This window comes from Bos indicus x Bos taurus, chromosome 18 (genome assembly GCF_003369695.1).
Source record: "Bos indicus x Bos taurus breed Angus x Brahman F1 hybrid chromosome 18, Bos_hybrid_MaternalHap_v2.0, whole genome shotgun sequence".
In the NCBI taxonomy this organism is placed as follows: domain Eukaryota; kingdom Metazoa; phylum Chordata; class Mammalia; order Artiodactyla; family Bovidae; genus Bos; species Bos indicus x Bos taurus.
The window spans coordinates 14,835,494-14,863,434 of NC_040093.1; the positions used below are offsets into that span (position 1 = coordinate 14,835,494).

The 27,941-nt window shown below is 62.2% G+C and overlaps 1 protein-coding gene across 5 annotated transcripts; it reads left to right on the plus strand.

Annotated features, from left to right (window-relative positions):
- CIC (capicua transcriptional repressor) lies at positions 1 to 27,205 on the plus strand. Of its 5 annotated transcripts, none has more exons than XM_027515677.1 (21): positions 1 to 98; positions 3,270 to 6,065; positions 17,798 to 17,947; positions 18,035 to 18,269; positions 18,373 to 18,502; positions 18,601 to 18,783; positions 18,864 to 19,029; positions 19,866 to 20,068; positions 20,157 to 20,382; positions 20,966 to 21,069; positions 21,323 to 22,538; positions 22,628 to 22,815; positions 23,192 to 23,313; positions 23,411 to 23,577; positions 23,678 to 23,968; positions 24,065 to 24,387; positions 24,670 to 24,923; positions 25,022 to 25,176; positions 25,271 to 25,402; positions 25,979 to 26,110; positions 26,214 to 27,205. In XM_027515677.1, exons 2-21 carry the CDS (start codon positions 3,281 to 3,283, stop codon positions 26,579 to 26,581), a joined length of 7,530 nt encoding a protein of 2,509 aa, XP_027371478.1. In that variant the 5' UTR covers positions 1 to 98; positions 3,270 to 3,280; the 3' UTR covers positions 26,582 to 27,205. The 5 variants fall into 5 exon arrangements, with proteins under 5 accessions (XP_027371478.1, XP_027371479.1, XP_027371477.1 ...); XM_027515678.1 differs by lacking the exon at positions 1 to 98 and adding an exon at positions 130 to 544; XM_027515676.1 differs by lacking the exon at positions 1 to 98 and adding an exon at positions 783 to 884.
- Positions 27,206 to 27,941: the final 736 nt, after the last annotated feature.

The window sequence follows — 27,941 nt, forward strand, 5'->3', positions numbered from 1 at the left end:
CTCGAGGGTGGCGGTTGGCTGCTCCTCGCACCTCCCCCTTGTGCCGCTACCGCCGCCACTGAGAGGAGCCAGCAGCGACGCCAGAGCCGGGAGTCCGGGTGAGTCGGGGCCCTGGGTCTAAGATGCTCCTGGCGTCCAGTGAGACTCACGAGGAATTGCCCTTTCGACTTTTTCTCCTCGCACGGGTTCTTCAGAGCTCCAGGCACTCTGTCACATGGGAGTTGTAGTCTGCCATGTACTGTCGACTATGGGCCAGAGACGTAAGAAGACTACCATTCCCAGCAGGAATTGCGATCAGCCGGTCAACAAACGCTCAGGCCACGCCTTCTAAGCCTGCTCATTGGAGAGCCGGTCCCTTAGCCCCGCCTTCCTGCATTTCATTGGCTACTGTCCTTCATAAAGGCTGGGTTCCGGCCTAGAGTGCAAGACGACTGGGTACTGTATTCGTCATTCTGAACTAAGACAGACTACGGTTGGTCAGCGTTGATGTCCATCACTTGTCGTAGGGCAGGACCCTAGGCTGATCGGGCGATCGTAGGCTCAGGTTGGTGTCGGTCCCAGAGGGAGGCCGATCTTGGACTTTGGCCCCTCCCCCTCGCGCTGCCGGGTGGGCACGATTGGCTGTGGCAAGCGTCGCTCGTCATTGAGAGGCGGAGCCGACCAGGCTCTGAGTATCTATTGGCCTAGGACGGCGCCGGTCAGCGGGGTTGTGGCCGCTGATTGGCTGACTGCTCCAGCTGTTGCAGGTCCATTCACCATTTTGTGTGTTGGAGTAAAAAAAAAAGGGAGAATCGAGAGGGAGAGCCGGAGGGGGGGCGGGGAGGGACCGGACCGGACCGAGCCGGGGCCACGGCCCCCCGCCCCGAAACCCCGCTGAGCCCGAGGTGAGGGGCGGGGCCAGGGCTGACACAGGCAGGGGGGATTTGGGGTGCTGGGGGCCGAGAGGGGACAGGTGGCAGGGACGGGGAAGGGGTACAGGGGAAAAGAGGTGAGTGGGATGGTGGGAAGGTGGGACGGAGTAGAGGAAGTGGTGGGGAGAAGGAGTGACAGAAAAAGGGTGACAAGGAGGGGGTGGTGGGCAGAGAATTGGTAACAGGAATGGAGGGGTGACAGGACTAGATCAGGGTGACAGGGAGAGAGAGGGGACAGAGTTGGAGGGGGGTGACAAGGAGAGGTGATGGGGGGAGAAGGTGACAGGTCCAGAGATGGCTGACATGAGAGTGACTGGGAGGAGGGGGTGACAGAGATAGATGAGGGTGACAAGGAGGGAGTGACAGAGGAGGGGGCCTAGGGCCTGCGAAGAGAGAGGTGGAGATAGAGATGGTGACAGGATGGGAAAGAGAGTGGCAGAGACGCTGGTGTCAGGAGGCCTGATGGGAGCAGAGGACATGAGACCCTGAGAAGCCTGGGCCAGCCTGGGCTTCAGGAGTTATTGCTTAGATTCTGAGGGAGGTGAGGGCCCAAGAGGGCCTTGGGTGGGAGTTATCCTGAGAGGGTGGACAGGAAGAGAGTAGGCCCCAGGGGAAAAAAAGAGGCTTGGTTTCTGGTGTGAAGAACTTGGACCAGGCAGTGTGGTTGTAAGCCCTGGGTGGGGTATGCAAAGGTTTGTGTTGGGCCCGGTCTCAGTGCCCAGGATGGTGGCCCAGCGGGTCAGTGGGAGAAGGTGGTGGTGGCTGTCCAACTCCTGGATACTTGGGTGCCTGCCTCATTATGAGAAGCCCCAGGGCCCCCAGCCTCTGCCCGAGAGGACCCCAGGATTGGCTCAGAGAAGGGGCAGCCTGGGACTGCAGGCTCCTAAGCAGCAGCAGGCCCCAAGTGGGAGAGCATGAGGTCCGGGTCCCGTAGGAGCCTGAAGGCTGAGTCAGGGGTGCCTCGGATCTTCTTTGGCTTATGGTCCTGCGTCCCCCAACCCTCCCGGGGGCCCCCCTTTTGGCCTCTCAGGTTCTTTTAGTCACTTCAGAGTAAAGTTTTTTCCCTTCTCTTCTCTCAGGGCAGCCTGAAAGGGGGCGGGCAGTAATGACTGTTCAGGAAGTGGGTGAGGTTGGCTTGCTGGGCTTGTCCTGCCGTCTTTGACCTTCTCCCACTTACCCCCACCTGGAGTCCGAGGGCATATTTGGGGACCAGGGGGGCCTAGTCGGCTCAGCCACCCTGCCAGAGCCAGCCCGGGCAGGGCGGGGATGCAAGCAGGCCAGAAGGGGGGTGGCTGGGCTTTCGGGTATCACGTTGGGTGCTGTGGGGGGAGGGGCAGGCTCCCATCCAGAGGGACCGTGAAACCCTGGGGTGTAGCCCTGTGTCCCACTGTGTGATGTCTGTGTCTCTGTGTGTGTGTGCTCTGTGTGTGTGTGTGTGCGCGCGCGCTTATGTACAGCCCTGTGGTAGCACTGGGTATGAGCTCTTGCCCCAGACGTGCCCCTGCCTGTTCTCCGCCAGGATCTGGGGAGATGGCTGTACCTGCCAGGCCTGGGGTGCAGAACAGAGTGGGCAGCTGTCCCTTGGGCCTTGCAGCTGCCCACTCCTTCCCACAATGCCCGGCCATTCCAGGCTGCCCGGGGCTGGGGTGGGGGTGGTAGAGAGAGGCTCACATCGCAGCCCAGTCACCTCCTTTTCTGTGACTGTGTGCTTGTACATTTGTGTGTGTGAGTGCGTGTGTTCTCTGGGCAGTGACAGTGCAAGGAAGCGTGCCCTCTGGATCATGTGACAGGCAGCACACTGAAATGGTTAGGAGCACAGACTCTGGGGCCAGATTACCTGGGTCCAGATCTCAGCTCTGCCATTTCCCAGCCGGATGGATGTGGACAAGTGGCTTGATCTCTCTGTGCCCCAATTTCCTCCTGTGTAAATGCGGCTGATGGTAGCATCCGCTTCTTAGGGCTGTGGTGAGGATGCAATGGGTTAATAAAGGCAAGTTTAGCCCAGGGCTTGGCACAGAGTGAGTGCTCCATAGGTGTGAACTGTTACTTTTAGTCGTGGTTCCCTTGAGGCAGTCAGAGTGTGTGCCTGCACCTACTGTCCTCTGCAGAGAAAGCAGAGTATGTGAGGGTTCCCAAGGAACCAGAGCGTATAGCTCAGGGCATATGGGTGCCAGTCTGTGTCTGGGTGCCGGCCAGGGCCCACAGGAACACAGCCAGGCGGGAGACCTTGGGGAGACCTTGGGGATCATGGAGTTGAGGCAGTAGCCCCAGCAAGTGGGAAGTCTTGGGGGACACTGGGTCTGGGGGGTGTTCCTGAGGTTGCTCCCAATGATCCCTGTCTGTCCTCTCACCCGGCAGGTGGACAAAAGATGAAGCCCATGAAAAAGGCGTGCACCAGCCTTCCAGGTTCTGGCAGCAGTGGCAAGTCCCCACCAGCCACCAGGGCCAAGGCCCTGAGGCGGCGAGGGGCTGGGGAGGGGGACAAGCCAGAGGAGGAAGACGACGAGGCGCAGCAGCAACAGCCGGGGCCAGAAGAGGCTGAGGAGGGTGAGGAGGAGGAAGCTGAGCAGGGCCCGCGGGCCGAGGGGCTGCCCCCGGAGCTGCAAGCTGATGACCCGGCCCCAGGCCCAGCTGAAGAACCCAAGGTGGAGGGGGAGGCGGGCCGCTGGGAGCCATCACTCAGCCGAAAGACGGCCACGTTCAAGTCACGAGCGCCCAAGAAGAAGTATGTGGAGGAGCACGGCGCCGGCAGTGGCAGCAGTGCAGCGGTGGGTGCCCCTGAAGAGCAGGCACGGACCCCCGAGGAAGCCGGCGCCCTGGGGGTGCCTCCACGGCCACCCACCTCCACGCGCTCCTCCTCCACCGACACAGCCAGCGAGCACTCAGCCGACCTGGAGGATGAGCCGGCTGAAGCCTGTGGTCTGGGCCCCTGGACCCCTGGCAGCACCAGCGGGGGCTACGACCTGCGGCAGCTGCGGTCCCAGCGAGTCCTGGCTCGGCGCGGGGATGGCCTCTTCCTGCCGGCTGTGGTGCGCCAGGTGCGCCGAAGCCAGGACCTGGGTGTGCAGTTCCACGGGGACCGGGCCCTGACTTTCTATGAGGGGGTGCCTGGCGGGGGTGTGGATGTGGTTCTGGATGCCACGCCCCCACCGGGGGCGCTGGCGGTGGGCACAGCAGTCTGTACCTGCGTGGAGCCCGGCATGGCGGCCTACCGGGAGGGTGTGGTGGTGGAGGTGGCCACCAAGCCCGCCGCCTACAAGGTCCGCTTCGGCCCTGGCCCCAGCTCCCAGCTGGGCCCAGCCGCCCTGCCGCAGCCACCTCAGCCACCACACCGGGAGCCCGAGGATGCGGTATGGGTGGCCCGCTCCAGCCTCCGCTTGCTGCGGCCCCCCTGGGAGCCCGAAGCCCTGCCAAGGAAGCCCCCGGCAGGCCCTGAGGAGGAGCAGGCCGAGCCCGGGGCCACCCTGCCCCCCTGCCCTGCTGCCCTGGACCCCAAGCAGCCTGAGGATGCTGAGGTCTCCAAGATCAGCTTCGGTGGCAACCTTGGGGCTTGTGAGGAGGGTGAGGAGAAGCACCCGCCCGCCCTGGGCACCCCGGCTCTGCTCCCACTGCCGCCCCAGCTCCTGTCACCACCACCCAAGTCCCCTGCCTTCGCAGGCCCAGGCCGCCCGGGTGAGCAGCCCTCCCCGTGCCAGGAGGGGAGCCAGGGTGGCAGCCGGAGCAGCAGCGTGGCCTCACTGGAGAAAGGGGCTGCGCCGGCCGCCCGGGCCCGCACACCCCTGACAGCAGCCCAGCAGAAGTACAAGAAGGGCGACGTGGTCTGCACGCCCAATGGAATCCGAAAGAAGTTCAACGGCAAGCAGTGGAGACGGCTGTGCTCGAGAGATGGCTGCATGAAGGAGTCACAGCGGCGGGGCTACTGCTCCCGTCACCTGTCCATGCGAACCAAGGAGATGGAGGGCCTGGCAGACAGTGGCCCGGGTGGGGCCGGGCGGCCGGCGGGCGTGGCGGCCCGTGAGGGCAGCACCGAGTTCGACTGGGGGGATGAGACGTCGCGGGACAGTGAGGCCAGCAGCGTGGCAGCCCGCGGAGACTCCCGTCCACGCCTGGTGGCCCCCGCCGACCTGTCTCGTTTTGAGTTTGACGAGTGCGAAGCAGCGGTGATGCTGGTGTCCCTGGGCAGTTCTCGCTCGGGCACACCCTCCTTCTCCCCCGTGTCTACGCAGTCACCCTTCTCGCCAGCCCCGTCGCCCTCGCCCTCGCCACTCTTCGGCTTCCGCCCTGCCAACTTCAGCCCCATCAACGCCTCGCCCGTCATCCAGCGTACCGCTGTCCGCAGCCGCCACTTGAGCGCCAGCACCCCTAAGGCGGGCGTGCTGACGCCACCAGACCTGGGCCCCCACCCGCCGCCACCTGCCCCCCGAGAGCGCCATTCCTCTGGCATCCTCCCCACCTTCCAGACCAACCTGACCTTTACTGTGCCCATCAGCCCTGGGCGACGGAAGACAGAGCTGCTGCCCCACCCAGGGGCGTTGGGGGCTCCCGGCGCAGCGGGTGGAGGAGCCGCCCCAGACTTCCCCAAGAATGACAGCTTAGACGCTGGCGTGGACTCGGTGTCCCACACACCTGCACCCTCCGCGCCAGCTGGCTTCCGAGCCGTGTCGCCCGCCATGCCCTTCTCCCGCTCCCGCCAGCCCTCACCGTTGCTGCTGTTGCCCCCACCTGCTGGCCTGACCTCGGACCCTGGGCCCTCCGTGCGCCGGGTGCCTGCCGTGCAGCGGGACTCACCTGTCATCGTCCGTAACCCGGACGTGCCGCTGCCCTCCAAGTTCCCCGGGGAGGTGGGCACTGGCAGTGAGGCCCGGGCCGGGGGACCCGGGCGGGGCTGCCGAGAGACCCCAGTGCCCCCAGGGGTGGCCAGTGGGAAGCCTGGTCTGCCCCCACCTCTGCCGGCCCCCGTACCCATCACTGTGCCTCCAGCTGCGCCGACTGCCGTGGCCCAGCCAATGCCCACCTTTGGCCTGGCTTCCTCACCCTTCCAGCCGGTGGCCTTCCACCCCTCACCTGCTGCTCTGTTGCCTGTCCTGGTGCCCAGCAGCTATACCAGCCATCCTGCCCCCAAAAAGGAAGTCATCATGGGCCGGCCTGGGACAGGTAAGAGGTTTTGCTGGAGGGGCTGGGTGAGGGCTCATTTTGTACTAGGTGACTGGCAAAGTGGCTCTCGAGAAAGGTGAACTCCCCACCCCAGGGGGCATTCAAGGGGAGGCTGCCCTCCCATCTGCACAGAAGTTCCCATGGGAATTCCTGTGTCAGGCTGAGCATGTGGACTTCGAAGGCTCAGTGCAGTGTTTCCAGAGGCCTCCTGGTTGGGGTCTACCAGTCAGCAGAACTTTCCTGAGAGTGCAGGCTCAAAGCCAGCACCCGCCCCCCCCAGCCCCCAATAGAGCTGATGGGGTAACAGAGATGGTAATCATGATGACAACTCTCATGGCCTGAGAAATGACAGGGGCATCACCGTGATAAGCACTGTGAGTGGGTTATCTCTCCTAACCTCACACCCACCCCTTAACGTAGCACTCACAGCATACTGAACCTTGCTGTGAGTAGGCTCCTATATTGCTGTGAGTAGGCTCCTATGGAGGAAACTGGGAGTTTCTCGATGATCCAGTAGCTGGGAATCCACGCTTCCACTGCAGGGGACCCTGGTTTGATCTCCGATCAGGGAGCTAAGATCCTGTAAGCTGCTGAATGGTGCAGCCAAAAAAAAAAAAAAGAGGAAACTGAGGTCAGGTTAGTTACTTGCCCAGGGTCACGGGGCTAGTAAATCCCGGAGCCAGCCTTCAAACCCAGGCTGGCTGGCTCATGACCACTTGGCCACAGTCCTTGGTTACAGATGGGAAGACTGAGGCTCCAGTGGGTCCTTCTGCCAGGTGGTAGCAGGCCCAGGCCTGGAGACCTCATCTTCGCTGCTGTACCTGGTAAATAGCACAGGTGTGGTCAGTGCCCTGGCGGGGAGCCGGGGGTGTGGCGGGCATGCCTCCCAAGGTGAACCTAGTCTGGCTGCCCTCAGGACAGGGCGTGTAGGCCAGGGGTTGGAGGAGAAGTTGGAACCTGCAACCCTGGGACAGAAGAACCTCCTGGGAGGCTGATGGGAGGGCTCTGAGGTCAGAAGGAGCACAGCTGAGGACAGCCGGTGTGGCTAGAGGGCTGAGGCCAGGGGTAGGGGGTGAGGCATTTCTGAGATGGGGCTGGAGAGCCATCTGGCCTGGGCCTTGTCAGAGGAACTTTCATGGAGGGCGACAAACACGTCACTCACCCCTTCCCGAGCATCTTTTTCTTATTTACCTATTCATTTACTGTCGACTGAGGGCCCCCTCTGTGCCTGGCCCTGTGCTGGTTGATGCTAAGGACACAGCCCCATCCTCACAGGGCTCATGGTTCCTGGAGTAGACAGACCTGTCCCCAGATAGTGGCTGTCCAGCGTGGTCAGGGCTGGGGTGGTCAGGGAGGACTTCTTGGAGAAGGGGCCATGAGTGCATGCTCAATTGCTTAGTTATATCCGACTCTTTGCGACCCCGTGGACTATAGCCCGCCAGCTCCTCTCTATCCATGGGATTCTCCAGGCCAGGATACTGGAGTGGGTAGCCATTCTCTTCTCCAGGGTATCTTCCCAACCCAGGGATTGAACCCCCAGATCTCCTGCATTGCAGGTGGATTCTTAACCGTCTGAGCCACCAGGAAAGCCCTCTAAAGTGAGGCCTGAAGGGTGTGCAGAAGGGAGCCTGGCAAGGCTGGTAGGAGGACCGTCAGGTAGAGGGAAGAGTTTGTGTAAAGGCCTTGAGGCGAGAGCCAAAGTTTAAAGGAAGTTGAATCTGCAAAGTCAAGGGTTCTAGACCGTGGGTGAGTGTTGGGATGTGTGGCTGCATAGGTGAGCAGCACATCAAAGTCAGATCATAGAAGGTCCTTCAAAGACTTGAAGGCACTAGGAAACTCTGGAGGGTTGTACCATATAGGGTGAGTTCCAGCCCCTGAGCCCAGGGAAGGAGGTGGACGTGTGGATCTTGGTAGGAGCCGCTGTGTCTTGGGCTGGAGCAAAGACTAGTGTAGGAAGGAGCCCAGGCCCTGCCCTCACTCAGCTCCAGCCCAGACCCAGGGCAGAGGACACAGGGATAGCGCTTTCCCCTCATGCTCATTTACTGAGGTGTTTTTTGCTCGCCCCTAACATTTGTTACATTTGTTATTTTGTAGCTGATATGAGCAAAATTCCACAAAGTGGGCACAGCAGGGATTTCTGTCCTTGGGCAGATGAAGACACTGAAGCAGAAGGACTCTATAACCATCCCCTTCAGCCCCCCACCGCCCACATTCCTGCAGCCCCGACACTGCCTTCACATATAGCACCTCAGGGTCATGACCCTCACTGCAGCTGCGTGGGGAGGGTGACCTGAGGCCTACCAGGGTGGTCTGGCAGGGTTCCTGCTACCATTTTCCGGATGAGGAAAAGTGAGGCCCTGACAGAAGGTGGTGGTCACCTGATGGAGGTCACCCAGCCAGGGAGGGGCAGGACTGTGTCTTGAATCAGATCTCTCGATCTAGATCACAGGACCCTTGCTACCAGAAGTAAGAGTAATAATGCTTTATTGAGTACCACTCATGCATGTGCCTGGCACACTGCTCAGTAAGTGCTCAGTGCACTTTTACTCACTGAGTCGTGATCACACCCCAGCTCAGCAGGACCATTAGTTCCACTGGACAGAGGAGGAAACTGCAGTCCCAGAGGCAGAGTGACTTGCCTGTGGTCACCCAGCTAGGAACAGAGAGAGCCAGGATTTGAACCCTGACTATTTGGCGCCAGAGCCCGTTACTCTCAGTAATGATAATGATAACAGTAACAGTAGCTCGCTTTATTGAGCATATACCACTGCCCAGCCTCACGGATGGGGCTGTCTGATTGAAACTTCCTGACACTACAAAATAGGGATTACCAGTTTCCAGCCCTGTCGTCGGTAGCAGGAGGGGGACTGAGGTTCAGGGAGGGGAGGCCCCTTGCTGGAAGCCACCTGATCGTCAGAACTTGTCCAGTGCCTGTCCTGGCGGTTCTGAGCCGCGCCTTCCTGACTACACCCATGCTGAGGTATCCAGGCTGCCCTCAGGTTCCCAGCCAGTGGGCCCTTTTGTTCTCTCAGAGGCCTCCCTAAAGCCTTGGGAGGTAGGCACCTTGGGGCCTTCTCTGTCTTGAGGCCCAGACAGGGCAGACCGTGCCCAGGGGCACAGTGAAGCTATCACCCTTTGGCCTGCCCATGCCAGGGCCTGACCCTCCGTCAGGACAGCAGGTGTGAGGGGGTGGCCCAGGGCAGCCTGCCTGCTTCTGCCCCCCGCCAGGCATTTGCTTCCGCTGGGGGACTTGCTGGAGCAGGCGGGCCGGCATTCTCCGCATTCTGTGCATGGCCGGGCCAGCCAGCTGCCATCGCCACCTCCCTCTGACTCTTCCCGCCTGCTCCCCCAGAGAGGAAGCCGCCCCAGGGCCTACAGCCCTGGCCTAGGAGGCCAGATGTCTCAGCCTTGTACTTGGCATGGCCTGCCTTCCAGCTCCTGGCTTCTGCCTGGGTTCCCCGTATTGACAGGCAGTGCCCCTTCTCCTGGGCCTGTCTTCCCATCTGCCTGTTTGAGCCACTGTGTATCTGTCTCTTCCTTGGGTGCCTATGTCTGTCTCTGCCCAGGTCTCCATTTCAGAGTCCTCCTCTGTGGACTTCTGTCTGGCTTTCCCTGAGTCTCTCTACAGCTTTCCTGGTTTGTACCTCCTTGGATACCAGTTCTTGTTGGAGCTTTCATTTCACCCTCTTTCTCTTTTGCCCCCCACCCCCCGCCCCAATTGTGGGATTCTATCTCTGGTCCTCCTCCTCCCATTCTTTAGACAGACCTGCTTTCCCTATCCTAGTCCCCACTTCCACTCTGTGCACATCAGGAACTCTGTTCCTCTAAGTCATTGGAGAGTTGCTAAGCACTAGGTCTCTTGCTCCCTCTTTGGGGAATGTTGGAATAATGTCTAGGCCTGAAGGCCCCTTCTTGGTCCTTGACAAATTAAATGTCCACTCCTGTCCTGAAAGCTGCTTAGAGTTGTCGGGAACTATCCTACAGACCCATCAACACCCAAGCACCTGTTTCCAAGACAGGCAGGAAGGCGGGGGCTTTGGGGGCCAAGCTAGGAGATCCGGCTGTGGGGGAGCAGCAGGAAAGCAGTTCCTCTGCCCACCCACCTGCTTGAGGGCATGATCCGGATCACCCCTACCACCCCCACCCCCATCACCTTTCAGAAGACACTTTGGTGCCAGCTCCATTTAACTGAGTCCCACGAGTAGTCCTTCCCAACAGGCAGAATCTCAGAGACCAAGCAGTATCCATCCACTGTGCTTGGGTGCGTTGGGAAAATGAGGCCCCAAGAAGAGCCAGGGGGGCGGCGGGGTGGGAGTGGGGAATCCTCCTGACTCTGCAGATCCAGACTCTGCCCAACCAGAATTTCTGTTTTGTCTCAAACAATAACCCCCCTCTCTCCCACCAGAAGTCCCTCCTCACCTCTCTCCCTGGCCCAGGCTGAGCAGCCCTGGGGTAAAGTGGGTTAGAAAGGCATATGTGGATGCAGGCACAGGCAAGGATGAGCAGAGGGAGGCCCAGAGCCAGGGGAGGACAGAGGAGAGAGGCAACTCTGGCTTAATGAATGAGGTGATGAGGGAGGTTCAGGTAGGCTTCTCACTGGAGGTGACATTGGAGCTAAAACAGGAAGAATGAGTGGATTTCAGGGAAGTAGAAGAGAAGGTCCATCCAGGCATAGGCAACCACAGGAGCAAAGGCCAGGAGGGGTGAAAGTGCATGGCCTTGAAGTGGCCAGTTGAGGCTGGAGCTGACACGGGGCCTAGGCTTGGCAGAAGGGTGCCAAGGAAGACAGGTACAGCCGAGCCACACTTGAGTGTCAGCCCCGTGAAGAGCCTAGAAACGGTTCAGAGCAGAGGGAAAGGGTTGGATCAGGCTGTCCAGGACCCCTGGATAGGAAGGAGACCTCGCCTGGGAAGAAGAGGGTGAATTACAGGAGAGAGGAGAGAAGAGGCTCTTTTGAGGTAGCAGGAGTGAGTCTTGGAGATGTCTTGGAAGAGCCCCGAGCGCCAGGCACTGCAAGGGGTCAGGCTGCCTCCTTGTGGCGGCGGGTGGCTGGGGTTGCTGGCCCGCGCATGCGCAACGTCGCGGTGGTGTGTGGCCCGCAGCCCCCGGCGCCCGGGCATTAATGGCTCCATTAGTGGCAGGGAGGGAGGCGCATTAGCGGCGACGACGGCGTCTGGCTCCCATTACCACCGGCGGCAGCGGCTGCACCGCAGGCGGCTGGACCCTCGCCTGCCGCGCCGCCGCCTCCGCCCGCACCCCGTACCCTGTTCCCGCTCCGCTTGGGGGCCTTGGCCAGGGAACCCCCGTCTCCACATTTCGGTGGAAAAGCTAATCGTGAAGCCAGGCAGACCGGGGCTCAAATCTTGATCGTGCCACCTCCTGACTGCAAGATCCTACCCCCTTCTGAGCCTGTTTTACGCGAAGCAGCCAGGGAAGGAGGGTGCATCGGGGGCTTTGTGGATCCAGACCTGCGCCCAGTGAGGGCCGCGCCCATTCCCGCGCCCTAGGGGGTAGGCCCGGGGCGTCTGGCCTCGGGTCTTCCCATTGGCCGCTGTCGCTCCCGCCGACGCCGATTGGTCGAGATCTGTTTCCCCGCCCCTGCGCCATTAACCCTTGCGCGGCCGCGTTCTCGGGCTGGGTGGGGGACCTCCCCCCCAGCAGACAGTTCGGGTGCCAGCTGGCCCGCGCCTCGCCGCGGCCCGCGTGGGTGTCAGGCCGGCCAGGCGCCCGCCCGCCCTCCCAGCACAAAGCGGCTTTGTGGGGCCCGCCAAGGGCTGGCTAGGGGCCAGGCGGCGAGTGGAAAATCTCGTGAGCGCGGGGTTGGGGAGGAGAACGCAGGGCGGCGCCCCCTCCTCCGCCCAGGCAGTGGCGCCTCCCTCAGCCCGCGCGGACCAGCCCTTTCAGCCCCGGCGCTTGTACACTCCCCCTTGACTCCTTTTTCTACCCCCAAATCCACATCCCTCTCTCCATCCTATCCCGCCCATCTCCCAATCCCTGGGGAGCCTCCCCCACACCTCTCGCTTGCCTCTCTTTCCCTTCTGGTCCCCCTGCCTACCCCAGCCCCACTCACACTGACTCACCCCGGCGCTATTTTTAGGCCCCCATCCCTCCCGAGCAGCACCAGCCCAATCCTGGGCTCGTTCCCCAGGCAACCCTGGCCGTCGCCAACTCCGCCCGGGGTGGGTGGGTGGGTGTGTATGTGGAGAGCGGGTGAGGGGAGCTGGGGACACCGGGGTGGTGAGCCGAGGCGGGGACCCGGGCCTGGAGAGCAGGGTGGGGAGCCGCAGGCGGCAGGGCGCGGTGCCTCTCGGGCTCAATAAACGGGGGCCCGTGAGTTCAGGGCATGTCTGCCTGTCCCTCAGTCTGTCAGCATCCCTGGCTGTGCGCCCCAGGGCTCTGGGCAGGCCTCAGCCTGTGCCACCCTGGGTGGCAGTTGCTGTCTCTGTCTGGGCTCCTGGTCCCCAGGCTGGGGTGGGGTGGTGCCCTGGGGATTGTTTGGGGCCAAACCTTTTGTGGAGTTGGTTACAGGGTAGTGCAGGGGTGAGCTGCACTGTGGTTCTGCCCATTACCTGCTCTGAGTGAAGGGTGGTGAAGCACTCCCTCTCAGATGGGGCTGAGGCCCTGGTTTGGGGAACCTCCTCAGCATTTTCCAACCAGGGAGGCCCCAATTAGAGTTGGGGATGGCTGAAGACGCGGAACTGCTCCCTCTTCTCTACTAATCACCCCCACCCAGGGTTCCTCCATTCCAAACAATGGAAACTAAGTATAGGGCTGGCCCAGTGCCCAGGGCAGGGGGGCCCTTCCCGCCCAGATTCCGGCCCCTCCCTGGTAGGCTGGGCCCCCACTTGGCTGTCCCCTACCCTGTAAGGGGCCTCTTCCCATCCCTCCTCTGTGGGCACTGCCTTCTACCAGATGTGCAACCCTCCCAGATGTCTGGGGCCCTCTTTCCCTCCTGTGCCAGGCTTAGCTCCTTTTCTCATGCAGCAGAAGTGGGGGTACTGGGGGCAGGGTTCCTCTGAGCTCAGTCCCTGAGCTGCATTGCAGTGGGGAAGGGGTTAACTTGCCAGGAGGTGACTCACCGGTGGGGAGAGGAGGGGGCAGCCATGGGGAGATAGAGCAGGCCACATTGATTTCAGCCTTGATTTCTGCTTCACATTGCAGTCCCTGGGGCAGTGAGGTAATGGAGGGTCTGAGTCTGGGGCTGCATAGGGAGGAGGGGGTGGTCACCTAATAGTCCCTCTGTTGGTCTCTCCAGGCTCACAGCCAAGAGTCTGGCCCTGCAGTCACTGGAGGTCAGAGGGCTACAGACCTCCCCTTTCCCTCTGGGCTCAGGTTACCTGGTTTTTGCCCCTCTCCATGCCTTCATCTCTGTAGGTGCAGAAGGCTGGGAAGAGTTTGTGCCTGTCACTGACCCTACCTGTGTAGGAGCTCAGTCTCGGTCCATCTGAGCCTGTGCAGTCTTGATCTGCCCAGTTGTGACCCCAGGCCTCTGCCTTCACAGGATGTGACCTCAGGGCCCCCTTGCGTGATCCAAGGCCACTGCCTCTCTGCCTGGTAGGCCCCAGACCTTGTCTGTGACTCTTTGTGTACCCTCTGACTTTTCTATAGTTCATCAGTCTCTCCGAATCTTTGAACATATTCCCAGACCTTTGGATTGGGAGTCTCTGCCTGTGTCCACCCTGAGGTTGAATTTTCAGTAGCGGACAGAGCACTTGAGTTGGAGTGCTGGGCTGTTATGTCCCAACTGCATGATCTGCACCATTTATTGTTTCTCTGAGCCTCACTTTCTCATCTGAACAATGGGCATAATAAAGTGTACTTTCCTAGTGATTGTGAGGATTCAACGCACAGGGTCATACATACAAGCTCCCCAAACGGAGCAGCCCCAGTGTTAGTTTCCCCTCTTCCTTCTTCTGAAAAGAGTGACTCACAACCTAGAGTGGTGGCCTCCTGCCTTACACTGTGAGGTGGAGGGCCCCAGGTGGCCGCTAAGTGTCAGGTAGGGTTGCTCAATGATGGTGAACAGCCATGGCACTTTGTATACCTGATGAGCCAGGGTACTGAAGTAGTGCTCACTGGGGTAAGTTTATATAGTGTGTGGGGTCAGTATGATGGCACTTGTGAGAGTTACCTGTGTTGGGATTGGGAGTGCCAGGAAGGCCACGAGTGTTGGTTGTGTTAGAGGGACATAGGGTATGTGCAGTGGACAAACAGTGATTGTGATGAGGTGTAGGAGAAAATTCTGCCTGTTTAATATGTCGTGTGTTTGTATGATTCACAGGGATGTGTGAGGATATGCTTTGATGAAGCATGTATGACAGGGCATGTATGAAATGGGTGATGTGAAGAGGATGGGTGAGAACGAGTGTGACTGTGGGTGGGGCATGATGGACGGTTAGTATGGGAGGTAGTACATTATGTGAGGAAGTGTTTTAGGTGTGTGACTTCGTGTGAGAGTGTAAGAGGGAGGGTACATGTGACCCTGGGCTGTGTATAAGGTAAAGGGTGTGGTAGGAAAGTCTGTCTAGGAGTGTGTGTGTGTGAGTTTGTGACTGCTGTTGTGAGAGTTGGTGAGGGCTCAGGGGTGGCTGGCCCAACCCTACACGCAGTTCGTCTGCCTTGCGGGGCCGTGCGCGCCCCAGGTGTGCGTGAGGGAGGTGGGCCGAGCCGCGCGTGAGCGTGTTCCTCGCGCGGACTGGACACACACAAGTACCACCCACAGCCCCGGGCCTCTGCAGCACGGCGCCCCGAACCGCCCCCCTGGCTCGGTGCCTTTACTGCAGTGCGCCCTCCCTGCCGCCCTCCTCCCGCGGTCCCGCCCCGGGCCGGCTTGGGTCCAACCGGAGCCCGCCCCGCCCTGCCCTTATTTGCATATGACTGACGTTCCCCCGGGGCGGCCAATGGGGGCGGGCGCGGCGGGGCCTGACCCGCGCGCGGCGGCGGCAGCCAATGGATTCGCGCGCGGTGGGCCGGGCTTGCGCGGAAGGCCGCGGGGGAAGCGGGGAAGGGGCGGGGGGAGGTGCGGCGGGGGGAGGGGAGCGCGTAGTAGTGGCGGGGCGGGGAGGCGGCGGTGGTTCGGCGCGGGGCTCGCTCGGAGCGCACGGACGCACGCACGCTCGTCCGTCTGCCCGTCCGGGGCCGGAGGCCGACCCCGCGCTGAGCCGCGGGCCCCAGGCCCGGAAAGGCGGGGCGCGGTGCCGGCAGCCGGGGCGCGCGGGGCCAGAGCCGTTACCCGCCGGAGCTGCGAGGGAGGGAGGGAGCGAGCCAGCGAACGGGGAAGGGAGGGGGCCGCCCCCGCGCACGCGCGCCGCGCCCCGCCCCACCTGCCCCGCCCGCCCGGCTCCGCGCGGGAGGAGGGAGAAGGAGGGGGCGGTGCCGATGGCCCCCGTGCCGCGCGCCCCGTGACGGCCCCCGCGCGCGCTGGGGGGCGGGGCGGGGCCGGCGCGCTCTGACCTCCCCCCGCCCCCCGGGCGGCGGGAGGCAGGCGGCGTTGTGCGCAGGCGCGCCCGGCAGAGACCCCCCGCGTGGGGCGGCCGGAGGGGGGCGGCGTGGGGGGGGGCATGTGGCAACGGCCTCCAGCTCCCCCCGGGCCCGAGTGGCGGCGGCCGAGGAGCCGGCGGCGGGCGGAACGGCGACGGCCGCTGAGGAGGCGCGAGCCCCGGCCGGGCCCCCCCGCGCCGGACCATGTACTCAGCCCACAGGCCCCTGGTGCCCGCGTCCGGCGCGGCCTCCCGTGGCCTCGGCATGTTCGGTCAGTAGCGCCTGGGCCCTGGGACTGCAGGGGTCAAGATGTCGGGGTGTTGAGTGCAGAGTAATGGTGATGGGGTTACAGTAAGAGAACGGTGGCGGCAGAGTAGAGGGGAAAGTTACAGAGCTCGGCTGGGCCAAGTGGTTAGTGACGGCAGGTGGGAGTGTAGCAGAGTGATAAGAGTGCAGAGTGGGGCGTAGCTGGGGACAGCTGTGGGGTTTAGGTGCGGGGTGGAACAGGTATGTTGTCATAGGAGGTGAAGGGTGCAGAGTACCTTGGTCCAGAGCATGGGTTAGAATCGTAGCAGCGTGAGACCTGGTTCCAGGTGTGAAACAGAGTGGGGAGGCGCTGGGGGCTGTGATTGAGAAGTGGGCTAAGGACAGGTCTTGGGTTTGTGAGTGAGGCACTGTCTGCTCAAGAGTGATGTGTTTGTGGTGTGCTCTTCAGAGAGAGGGCGAGACCTAGGAACCTGGAGGGTAGTGCGCTGGAGAGGAGTTCAGGAGGGACAGGACCAAAGGACTGTCCTCCCATTGTCTGCTGGGCCTCTTCTTTCTCATCCAGCAGATCAGGAGGCAAGATCTTTGTGAAGAGTGGGACCTGTCCAGGTCTCTAAAGGCTCTTGTGGGTTTGAAGGCCCAGCAGGCTTGTGGGGCTCCAGTGCCCCAGTGGTAGGGATGGGATTTTCATAGTATCTAGAGTCATCTCCAGTGTTGGCTTCTTTGTCCGTCTCCTGTTGCCTTGATGTCTACTTCTTGTTTTGGCAGCATCTCACAGAAGCAGGTCTTGAGGCCAGTGTCTCCCATAGGGGCTCCACGAGGCTAGCCTTCCAAAGGCATTGGTTGGGGGGGGGGGCGGTCAGCTGAGGTCAAATTGATCTAGATCAGGGGGAGCCTGGAGTGAGGGGGACCGGGGCTAGGGCGTTTTCCTCCTGTCTTCATGGTCTTCCCCTAGCAGGGGCCTTTTCTGTGGGTTCCACTTCCCCCAGGGAGCTGGCAGTGAGAAGGAGACCCACTCCCAGCCTGGGCCAGCCCCAGGAGTCTAGCCAGGGGTGGGCCACAGCCTCAGGCTGGCTCTCTTATCACCCAGCTCCTGGAACAGAAGGTTGGCCCCTGGTGCGGGAGGTACCTTCCTGTGCATATTCTCAAGGAAACACCTGGCGCTGTTGCCTTGCCTGGGCAGGGTCTCTTAACAATTCTCTTGTCTGCTCTATTGTCCCTGCCTTTTCTTCTGAGGAGCTTACCACACCCTCCCATCTTTCTGGGCAAGAGGGCTGGCCACTATACTGGAGGGAAGCGCAGGAGTTTCAAGTGAGGGGAGGCCTCTTCACAATTAGTAGACTTCTCTGTGAGGAGAAAAGAGAAGGATTCTGGAGCCACCAGTGCCCAGCCTGGGAAGGGCAGGTCTGGGTCCCTGGGGTCTGTGGTAGGGGGAGGGAGGCAAGGAGAAAGGCCTGAGATCCCATGCCCTGTGGGTAGTGGGGAGAGGAGGGAAGGAGAGGAGTGGGAGAGGAGGTTGGGCCATCTGCTTCAAGAAAAGAGAAAGGGAATGTGGGGCCAAGGTGAGGGGCTCTGTCAGATGAGGCGTGGTGACGGGAATGGGCGCGACTGGGGGAGGGTCTCCAGCCTCGCTAAGGTCTTCAGAGAGTGAGATGGCAAGCAGACATGGCCTGGTTTGTGACAGGAGCCAGTTGTGCCTCTGGCCTGGTCCCTGGTGGCAAGGCTGGTGGAGGTGGGGGAGGGCGTGGGGTGTGAGGGCTCTTTCCCTGCTTCTGTTTTTGTTCTTATAAATCTAGAAATCTGTCAGCGAGGAGCTCTTCCTGAGTGATGTCGCACGCCCGAGCCCAGGGTGCTCTGGGATGAGGGAAGAGGGTGTAAAGAAGAGGGGGCGGCGCCTTGTCCAGGGTGGAAGAGAGCTTGCTTTGGGTTGAGGGGGGTGTCAAGGCCCGGCTCTCCTGCCGCACCACTCAGCTGACTCCTTCCCACAGTGTGGACAAATGTGGAACCTCGCTCTGTGGCCGTGTTCCCCTGGCACTCCTTAGTCCCCTTCCTGGCCCCCAGCCAGCCTGACCCCTCTGTACAGCCAAGTGAGGCCCAGCAACCTGCCAGCCACCCCGTGGCCTCCAACCAGAGCAAAGGTGAGGGGCGAGGGGCCGTGGGGAGGCCTGGGGATGGGGTCGGGATGGCCCCGGAGCCCTCTGACTGGCCCGCCGCTCTGCCCCCAGAACCTGCTGAGTCGGCGGCCGTTGCTCACGAGCAGCCACCGGGCGGGACAGGGAATGCTGACCCGGGGCGGCCCCCTGGAGCCACATGCCCTGAGAGCCCAGGGCCTGGACCCCCCCACACTTTGGGGGTGGTGGAACCTGGGAAGGGCCCCCCTCCCACCACGGAGGATGAGGCCCCTGGACCTCCAGGAGAGCCGCGGCTGGACAGCGAGACAGAGAGTGACCACGATGATGCGTGAGTACCCTGAGGCCTGGGACCAGGGAGGAGGGGGCGTGGCCGGAGACTCAGCTCTCCCTGTCCCCGCTGCTCTGTCTCCATCACATTTCATTCCCCACAGCTTCCTCTCCATCATGTCTCCTGAGATCCAGTTGCCCCTGCCGCCCGGGAAACGCCGGACCCAGTCCCTCAGCGCCCTGCCCAAGGAACGGGACTCCTCTTCAGAGAAGGACGGACGCAGCCCCAACAAGGTGTCTCATCTCCACCTGTCCGTCCCCAGCTCACCCCAAGGCCACCCAGGCCATCCTCTGGGTTCTAATAATCCCTTGCGGGCCGGTGTCTTCTGCAGCGGGAGAAGGACCATATCCGGCGGCCCATGAATGCCTTCATGATCTTCAGCAAGCGGCACCGGGCCCTGGTCCACCAGCGCCACCCCAACCAGGACAACCGGACTGTCAGTAAGATCCTGGGCGAGTGGTGGTACGCCCTGGGGCCCAAGGAGAAGCAGAAGTACCATGACCTGGCCTTCCAGGTAACGCCGCCACCTCTCGGCTCCTCAGCTTCTTCCTGTCGGGCAGATGAGTGAAGGGTCTCCTTGCCCTTTCCTGCTAGGTGAAAGAGGCCCACTTTAAGGCCCACCCAGATTGGAAGTGGTGCAACAAGGACCGGAAGAAGTCCAGCTCAGAGGCTAAGCCCACGAGCCTGGGGCTGGCAGGAGGGCACAAGGAGCCGAGGGAGCGGAGCATGTCAGAGACAGGCACTGCCGCTGCCCCCGGAGGTCAGTGAGCCCCTCTGGCCTCTTCCCTCCTGTGGGCCACCAGTCTTCCCTTCGCTTGCTCAGCCCACTTCCCCAGAAGCTCCTTTCGGCTTCATTGCTTTTGAGCCCCTCACCGCAAAGGCCCTGACACTGAACTGTGGTGAAGGAGTCAGGGAGGTCCAGGGAGGTCACACATCCGAACAGAAATCTCATCATCAAGTGCCATTTACTGAGCATTTACTACATGACAGGCACTTCTTAGAGCATAATGTCTAGCATTCAAAACCAAAGCCCGTTTTCCAGATGAGGAAACTGAGGCTCAGAGAGGCAGAATCACTTACTTGAAGTCACAAAAAACTAGGAAGTGGCCGAGTCTGAATTTAAACCCCAGCTTGTTGGCTCTCAGGGCCGCAGTCAGAAAAGGCTCTTATTGGCTACTGCTACTGACGGAGGGTGTCTATAGAGTGCACTGCCCTGAGGCGCTTTTCTGGAGATCCCTTGGGTTCTGGGCCACAGCCCTGCGAGGGATGTTCCTTTTGCTCTGAGACCAGGGAACAGAGGCTCAAGACAGTCCAGTGGCTGTCTGTTAAGCGGTGCTGCACGTACCTGTCTCCAGGCTTTTCTCCCCTCAGAAGGGCTGCCTCCCGGGGAGCAGTGGGCTCATTCCTCGAAACCCCAGAGGACAGGAAGTAGTGGGAAATGCTGGGCTGGTGGGTGGTGCCTCTCTTCTGCCTGGTGGCCCAAGAAGTCCCACCTGCTTCCACCCAGTGTCTAGAAGTGTCTGTGGACGTTTTGGCCAGCCTAGGTGCTGGTAGCAGGCTTCCTGACTGTAACCCTGTCTTTTTCCCTCCCTGCAGTGTCTTCAGAGCTCCTGTCTGTCACGGCCCAGACACTCTTGAGCTCGGACACCAAGGCTCCGGGGAGCAGCTCCTGTGGGGCAGAGCGTCTGCACGCTGTCGGGGGACCTGGCTCAGCCCGGCCCCGCGCCTTCTCCCACAGCGGGGTCCACAGCCTGGATGGTGGGGAGGTAGACAGCCAGGCGTTGCAGGAACTGACTCAGGTCTGGAGGGCAGGCCGCAGGAGTAGGGGCAACGGGCAGGGAGGGAGGTGACTGCCCTGGCTGAACTCTCCCTGCACTTGCCCTGCAGATGGTGTCTGGCCCTGCGTCCTACGCTGGCCCAAAGCCCTCCACCCAGTACGGGACTCCAGGCCCCTTTGCGGCGCCCGGGGAGGGAGGCACCCTGGCAGCCAGTGGACGGCCCCCACTGCTCCCCACCCGGGCCTCCCGTTCCCAGCGTGCAGCCAGTGAGGACATGACCAGTGATGAGGAACGCATGGTCATCTGTGAGGAGGAGGGGGATGACGATGTCATTGGTAAGCTGTCTCAGGACCCAGAGTCCTAGCCGGGGAGCAGCAGGCTCAGGTTGGGAAAGTAGGTGGAGATTTGGCTCAGGTCCTTAGGCCCCTTTTTTTTCACTTCCCCGTTTGTTTGTGATCCTGGGCCTGTTCAGTTCAGGCCCTACCGAGGTAGTCCAGCCCTGCCCTCGAGAAGCCCCAGGTCAGGGACTTCCCTGGTGGTCCAGTGGCTAAGACTCCACCCTCCCAATGCAGGGGGTCCAGGTTTGATCCCTGGTCAGGGAACTAGATCCCAAGTGTCGTGACTGAGACCCAGTGCAGCCAAATGAATAAATGTTAAAAAAAAAAGAAGAAGCTGCAGGCCAGACAGGAAGCCTGAGGACAGCAGCATGGCCGGGCCACTGGGGCATAGGATCAGGTGCCGTTCCCTGCTCTCAGGGTCTGGTGGCAGGCTGGGCACACCTGGGCTGAGGAACAGCATTCCCGGACAACACTTAGCCAACACAGGGCAGAGCTGAGGCCAGAGCCAGACTTCAGACCCTCTATTCTGGGCAGCACCGCGCCCAGCCTTTTGCCAACACTGTCGCGTCTGTTCCCTCAGCTGATGACGGCTTCGGCACCACTGACATTGACCTCAAGTGCAAGGAGCGGGTGACTGACAGCGAGAGTGGAGACAGCTCTGGGGAGGACCCGGAGGGCAGCAAGGTGAGGGCTTGGGACTTGCTGTTGTCTGGTCCACATGTCCTGGGTGGGAGAATGTTCCTTTTCTGTGTGTCAAGAAGTGGGGAAGATTAAGGCCCAGAGAGGGCGAGCTATTTGCCCCATGGGCGTCTCAGCCTGGATGAGTGGAGGCCTTCAACTGGCCTGGCTGCCAGCAGGACGTGGAAATGGGGATGGGCAGGGTGTGGGTATCCAGGCTCCCCTGACGTGCTTGTGTCTCCTTTTTCCTTCCACACAGGGCTTTGGCCGGAAGGTGTTCTCGCCTGTGATCCGTTCCTCCTTTACTCACTGCCGTCCGTCGCTGGACCCTGAGCCTCCAGGGCCCCCAGATCCACCTGCAGGCTTCGGCAAAGGCTATGGGCCCACCTCCTCCGCATCCTCACCCGCTGCCTCCTCCTCCTCAGCCACCACCTCCTTCCCACTGGGCTCAGGGACCTTCAAGGCCCAGGAGTCAGGTCAGGGCAGCACCACAGGCCCCCTCCGTCCCCCACCCCCTGGAACTGGGGGCCCAGCAACACCTTCTAAGGCCACCCGGTTTCTCCCCACGGATCCTGCCACCTTCCGTCGCAAGAGACCTGAAAGCGTGGGCGGCCTGGAGCCACCAGGCCCCTCAGTCATCGCGGCGCCTCCCAGTGGGGGAGGAGGCGTCCTGCAGACACTGGTCCTGCCCTCAAACAAGGAGGAACGGGAGGGCAGCGGAGCTCGCGTGCCCTCAGCCCCAGCACCCTCGCTGGCCTACGGGGCCCCAGCAACCCCCCTGTCCCGCCCGGCTGCCACCATGGTCACCAACGTGGTGCGGCCCGTCAGCAGCACTCCTGTGCCCATCGCCTCCAAGCCTTTCCCCGCTCCGAGCCGGGCCGAAGCGTCTCCTGGTGACACAGCTGGTGCCAGGACTGAGGCGGCCACTGGGTCCCGAGCACTGGGGGGCTCCCCGCTGGGCGTCAGCTTAGTGTACTCGGACAAGAAGTCAGGAGCTGCCACCTCCACGGCCCCACACCTGGTGGCTGGGCCCCTCCTGGGCACTGTGGGGAAGGCGCCGGCCACTGTCACCAACTTGCTGGTGGGCACCCCAGGCTACGGGGCCCCAGCGCCACCTGCTGTCCAGTTCATTGCCCAGGGGGGCCCTGGCAGTGGGGCGGCTGCAGGCTCGGGGGCCAGTGCTGGGAGTGGCCCCAATGGGCCAATGCCCCTGGGCATCCTGCAGCCGGGTCCCCTGGGCAAGGCTGGGGGCATCACCCAGGTGCAGTACATTCTGCCCACGCTGCCCCAGCAACTGCAAGTGGCACCGGCCCCTGGGACCAAGGCAGCGGCGCCCGGCGGCCCTGCCCCCACCACCAGCATCCGTTTCACCCTCCCGCCGGGCACCTCCACCAACGGCAAAGTCCTGGCTGCCACCGCACCCACTCCTGGCATCCCCATCCTGCAGTCCGTACCCTCCGCCCCGCCCCCCAAAGGTGAGGCCCGGGCCGGGCAGCACGAGGAGCGGGCCCCAGCTGCCTCCGCTCCTGTGTGACCACCTGCTCTCCTGTCTCTTAACTTGCAGCCCAGTCAGTGTCTCCCGTGCAGGCCCCGCCCCCAGGTGGCTCAGCCCAGCTGCTGCCCGGGAAGGTACTCGTGCCCTTGGCCACCCCCAGCATGTCAGTGCGGGGAGGCGGGGCTGGCCAGCCACTGCCCCTGGTGAGCCCGCCCTTCTCAGTACCTGTGCAGAACGGTGCTCAGCCACCCAGCAAGGTAAGGGCACCTCGGTGGCGGCCTCTTGCTCCTGTCCCTTGCTCCTCCCTTCTGGGCGTTGGTCTCTGCGTCCCGTGGTTTTTGTGTCTGCCTGTTGTTCGCGCTCTCCCTTTTGTCCCCTTTGGTGTCTGGGCCTCTGTCTCACTGTCTGGCTTGATGTCTCTGAGCATCTTGATTCTGCTCTCATCGTTTGTCCCTTGTCCCTTCTCTGTGTCTCCAGCCTCTTGCTGTCTTTCCCTTGATTTCATCCTCCCTAGCCCCAGCCCGATGTCTCTCTTCCATGTCTCTGCTGAGATCCAGCCTCCAAGGTCTCAGGCCTCCCCTGCCTCACTCTGGGGCCCCAGCTCAGCTCTGCCTGTGGTTCCCTTGCCCACAGATCATCCAGCTGACTCCAGTGCCTGTGAGCACACCCAGCGGCCTGGTGCCGCCCCTCAGCCCGGCCCCACTCCCCGGCCCCGCCTCGCAGCCTCAGAAAGTCCTGCTGCCCTCCTCCACCAGGTACAGCAGTTGAGCCCTCATCTGGGAGTCAGCGCAGGGGAGGGTTTCTGGGGGGCCGGCTCTCCTCACACCTTCCCCTTGCCTCTCCCTATGGCAGAATCACCTATGTGCAGTCAGCAGGTGGGCATGCACTGCCCCTGGGCACCAGTCCTGCGTCCAGTCAGCCTGGAACAGTCACCTCGTACGGACCCACGAGCTCGGTCACCCTTGGCTTCACCTCACTGGGGCCCAGTGGCCCCGCCTTCGTGCAGCCCCTGCTTTCAGGTGAGGAGTGGGCCTGGCTGGCATCTGGGGACCACGGGTGGGACCGAGGCAGCCCAGGCCCTAACTTGGTCCCCTGCCTCTGCCGTCTCTCTCTCCACAGGCCAAGCCCCACTGCTGGCTCCTGGCCAGGTGGGCGTGTCGCCTGTGCCCAGCCCCCAGCTACCTCCCACCTGCGCAGCCGCCAGTGGTCCCGTCATCACAGCATTTTACCCTGGCAGCCCCATACCCACCTCTTCAGCACCCCTGGCCCAGCCATCCCAGGCTCCCCCAGGCCTGGTCTACACTGTGGCCACCAGCACCACCCCACCTGCTGCCCCCATCCTGCCCAAGGGCCCACCGGCACCCACTGCTGCCACCCCGGCCCCTGCCAGCCCTTTCCCTAGTGCCACAGGTGGGTGTCAGGCTAGGTGAAGACGGGCTGACTGGGTGGACCCAGGGGATGGGTTCCTGTCAAGCCTGGCTTAGCAAATATTCTCTACACCCGCAGGCTCCATGACCTACAGTTTAGTGGCCCCCAAGGCCCAGCGGCCCACCCCTAAGGCCCCCCAGAAAGTAAAGGCGGCCATCGCCAGCATTCCTGTGGGCTCCTTCGAGGCTGGTGCTCCTGGGCGGCCAGGCCCTGCACCCCGGCAGCCCTTGGAGCCTGGCCCAGCCCGTGAGCCCCCAGCGTCCGAGTCAGAGCTTGAGGGGCGGCCAGCAACACCAGCCCCTCCACTGCCCCATGAGACCTGGACTCCCACAGCCCGGAGCAGTCCCCCGCTGCCCCCACCTGCCGAGGAGCAGGCCAGCACCAAGGGCCCTGAGACCATGGTGAGTGCCCAGCAGCCTGGGGGTGGCCACCACTGCTTGGCTCTGCTCCTCTGTCTCCTGTCTGCCCTTCTGTCCCACTGCTCTTCCCTCTACCCATCTGAACCATGCCCTCGTGGGTTCTCCTCTGGCCTTGGGCTAGTATGTCTGCATGACTGGGTCCTGCCCACAGTTCTGTATCTCGGCGGTCAGCATCCATCTCTGTGATCCCTCTCTGTTTCTGGGTCTTGCCCTGGTGAGTCTGACCCCAGTGTTCTCCATCTCCTTCCCCACCCCACCCTCCAGGCCACCAAATTCCCCAGCTCGTCTTCAGACTGGCGTGTCCCCGGGCTGGGCTTGGAGAGCCGGGGGGAGCCTCCCACCCCTCCCAGCCCGGCCCTGGCTCCAGCCCCAGCTCCTGGCAGCAGCAGCGGCAGCAGCGAGGGCAGCAGTGGGAGGGCGGCCGGCGACGCCCCCGAGCGCAAGGAGGCGGCTGGTGCTGGCAAGAAGGTGAAGGTGCGGCCCCCGCCCCTGAAGAAGACCTTTGACTCTGTGGACAAGTGAGCATGGGCTGGGGGACCCGGTGGAGTGTGCGGGTTGCTGGGAGAGGGGGCAGCTGCAGGCGGGGGCAGAGGAGGTGACCCTGCCTGCTCTCCAGCAGGGTCCTGTCAGAGGTGGACTTCGAAGAGCGCTTTGCCGAGCTGCCTGAGTTCCGGCCTGAGGAGGTGCTGCCCTCGCCCACCTTGCAGTCTTTGGCCACCTCACCCCGGGCCATCCTGGGCTCCTACCGCAAGAAGAGGAAGAATTCCACTGGTAGGCAAGCGCCAGGTACCCGGGGAAGGTGGGGGACAGATGAGGCCCCCCAGGGGCCTCAGCACGGCCACTGAGCCTGCTTCTGTCTGAACAGACCTGGACTCGGCCCCCGAGGACCCCACCTCGCCCAAGCGCAAGATGAGGCGGCGCTCCAGCTGTAGCTCGGAGCCTAACACCCCCAAGAGTGCCAAGTGCGAGGGCGACATCTTCACCTTTGACCGCACAGGTGCCGGCGTGGTGGCAGGCAGAGCTGTGGCTGACCCAGGGCCTCCAATAGGGGTGGGGTCTCAGGAACAGGGTTAAAGGTGGGAGAGTGAGCAGGAGTCGCTGAGAGCGAGGACAGCAGGCCAAGGGTGGGTTCTGGAGGTGCTCTGCTCTGTTGTCTGTGCTGGGTCTCCATTGCTGCACAGCTTTTGTCTAGTTGCGGCGGGCGGGGTCTGCTCTCTAGTTGAGGTGCTCAGGCTTCTCACTGCGGTGGCAGCTTTGCTTGCGGCAGAGGACAGACTCAGGATGCAACGGCTTCCGTAGTTGTGTCTTGAGGGCTTAGTTGCTCCACGCGGGACATGTGGGATCTCCCCAGATCAGAGTTCGAACCCACGTCCCCTGCATTGGCAAGTGGATTCTTTACTGCTGAGTTACCAGGGAAGCCCGGTTCTGGAGTTTCACAGGCCCCTAAATTCCCACCTGACCTTGGGCAGGTTCCCTCTCTGAACTCCAGTGTGAAACAGGATTCAGTGAGGGCTGAGTGGATCTGCTTGCACGGTGGCGGGAGGCTTGACTGGGCTCCTTGTACTGCTCACAGGCACAGAAGCGGAGGACGTGCTTGGGGAGCTGGAGTACGAGAAAGTGCCCTATTCGTCGCTGCGGCGCACCCTGGACCAGCGCCGGGCCCTGGTCATGCAGCTCTTCCAGGACCACGGCTTCTTCCCATCAGGTGAGCACAGCTGGGAGTCTCAGGGCGAGGGACTTGGAGGGGGCCTACCTACTCATCTCACCCTGCCCTTCTTCCTCTCCCTGCCTGCCCCTGCTGCCCACAGCCCAGGCCACGGCAGCCTTCCAGGCCCGCTATGCGGACATCTTCCCCTCCAAAGTCTGTCTGCAGCTGAAGATCCGTGAGGTGCGCCAGAAGATCATGCAGGCGGCCACTCCCTCAGAACAGCCCCCGGGAGCCGAGGCCCCCCTCCCTGGACCGCCCCCCACTGGCACTGCTGCTGCCCCTGTCCCCACTCCCAGCCCCGCAGGGGGCCCCGACCCCACCTCACCTGGCTCGGACTCTGGCACAGCCCCGGCTGCCCCGCCACTGCCTCCACCCCCAGAGCCGGGGCCTGGACAGCCTGGTTGGGAGGGGCCCCCCCAACCCTCACCACCCGCCTCTGGTTCCTCCACAGCTGCCACAGGCAGGTGAGGGGCTCCTGAGAAGACCCCAGACCCACAGTACCCCCCTCAGGACATGGACAGTATGTTAGGTGGCAGGAATGGGGGGGCAGGATGGTTGCCTCCTCCCCAGTAAAGCCATTTCGTCCTTTCCAGTTGGGGGCGAAATGAGGCCTGCTCCCTTGTCTACCCCCTCCCCCGACAGCTCCCTCCCTGTGACGGGGGCGACTGAGGGGAAGTGGGGCACAGTCTCCCTCCATCGAGCCCCTGTATATAACCTGGAGTGTGTTACCTTCAGACCTTTTCACTTGTACTTTATGCAAAATGGCTCGTGTGAGGGCTGCCAGCTGGAGGGTAGTGTGGGCCTCGGGCCACAGGGAGGTGCCTGTGAAGTAGGGGGGAGTTCATGTACCCCTTTTTTCCCCAGAGGGGCTGGACTCAGGTTAGCTTGGGGGTGGGGGCTCCTGCACTTTGCCACAGGCACGGGGAGGGTTCTCTCCCCACCCCCTCTGCCCTCCCAACTTGGGTTGTACTTTCTAAGAAGGTGATTCCCCCACCCTTGTCCCCATCCCCAGAACAAAACATGTTGATCATGTGCAATATTTCTTACTGTGCTGAGAAGACGCAATGACCGAGATTAAAGCTGTTTAACACACCTGTGTGGCTGCTAGTTCTCAAGGGAGAAGGGATGTGGGTCATACCAGTCTGGCCCCTAGGTGGCCATGGGGTTACAGGCTTTGCCCCCAACCACTGTGAGGAGCGGGGTGCCATTCCAGTACCATCCCCTACATCAGAGGGACCTGGTGGGCAGAGTCATGCCTACTCAGCCATTCGGCCAGGCATGGTTGGGGAAGGCCTTTGACTGGGTGCTGTGAGAAGGGCAGTTCACCCTTGATGTTCCAGGTGAACTCTCAAGGTCTGAACCAGGGCGGGCACTGGGTGGGAAGGCTGGTGGGATCAGAGTACCTCCCTGTCCCCAGTGAACCCTGCTGCCCCTGTGTGGCCTGAGCCAGCACTGCAGCCAAGGCAGAGGAATCCTCTCCTGGTTTCCAGCTCTATCATACAGCCTTGGAAAGTGCTTCTCTGGGGAGACAAGACCCATACACTGTGGAGGCCTGACTGCCGGGGGTGGGAAGGTCAGAAAGCTTTCACAGGAAGTCACAGGTAAGCTCAGGTTGGAGTGCAGCAGTGGGTGGGCTTTGACTGCTGGGTCACCCAGAATTCTCGCTTGACCTTGATGCTACAGGGTCATGTTAGCAAACCAGTTTCACCTAGTGGGTTATTGATGGGCAGTGCCTGTTTGGAGCACTACTGTGATGGCAGAAATCTGCCTGACTACACGGACCAGAATACCTTGATGGATCGGTGAGGCCTCCCTTGGGCAGAGCTGC

Excerpts from the sequence above, each read along its gene's own strand:
- CIC (XM_027515677.1), top strand. The coding sequence starts at position 3,281 with ATGAAGCCCATGAAAAAGGCGTGCACCAGCCTTCCAGGTTCTGGCAGC. Across the intron at positions 18,784-18,863 it reads ACCATGACCTGGCCTTCCAG|GTGAAAGAGGCCCACTTTAA; the intron begins GTAACGCCGCCA and ends CTTTCCTGCTAG. Across the intron at positions 23,969-24,064 it reads CCCTTTCCCTAGTGCCACAG|GCTCCATGACCTACAGTTTA; the intron begins GTGGGTGTCAGG and ends CTACACCCGCAG.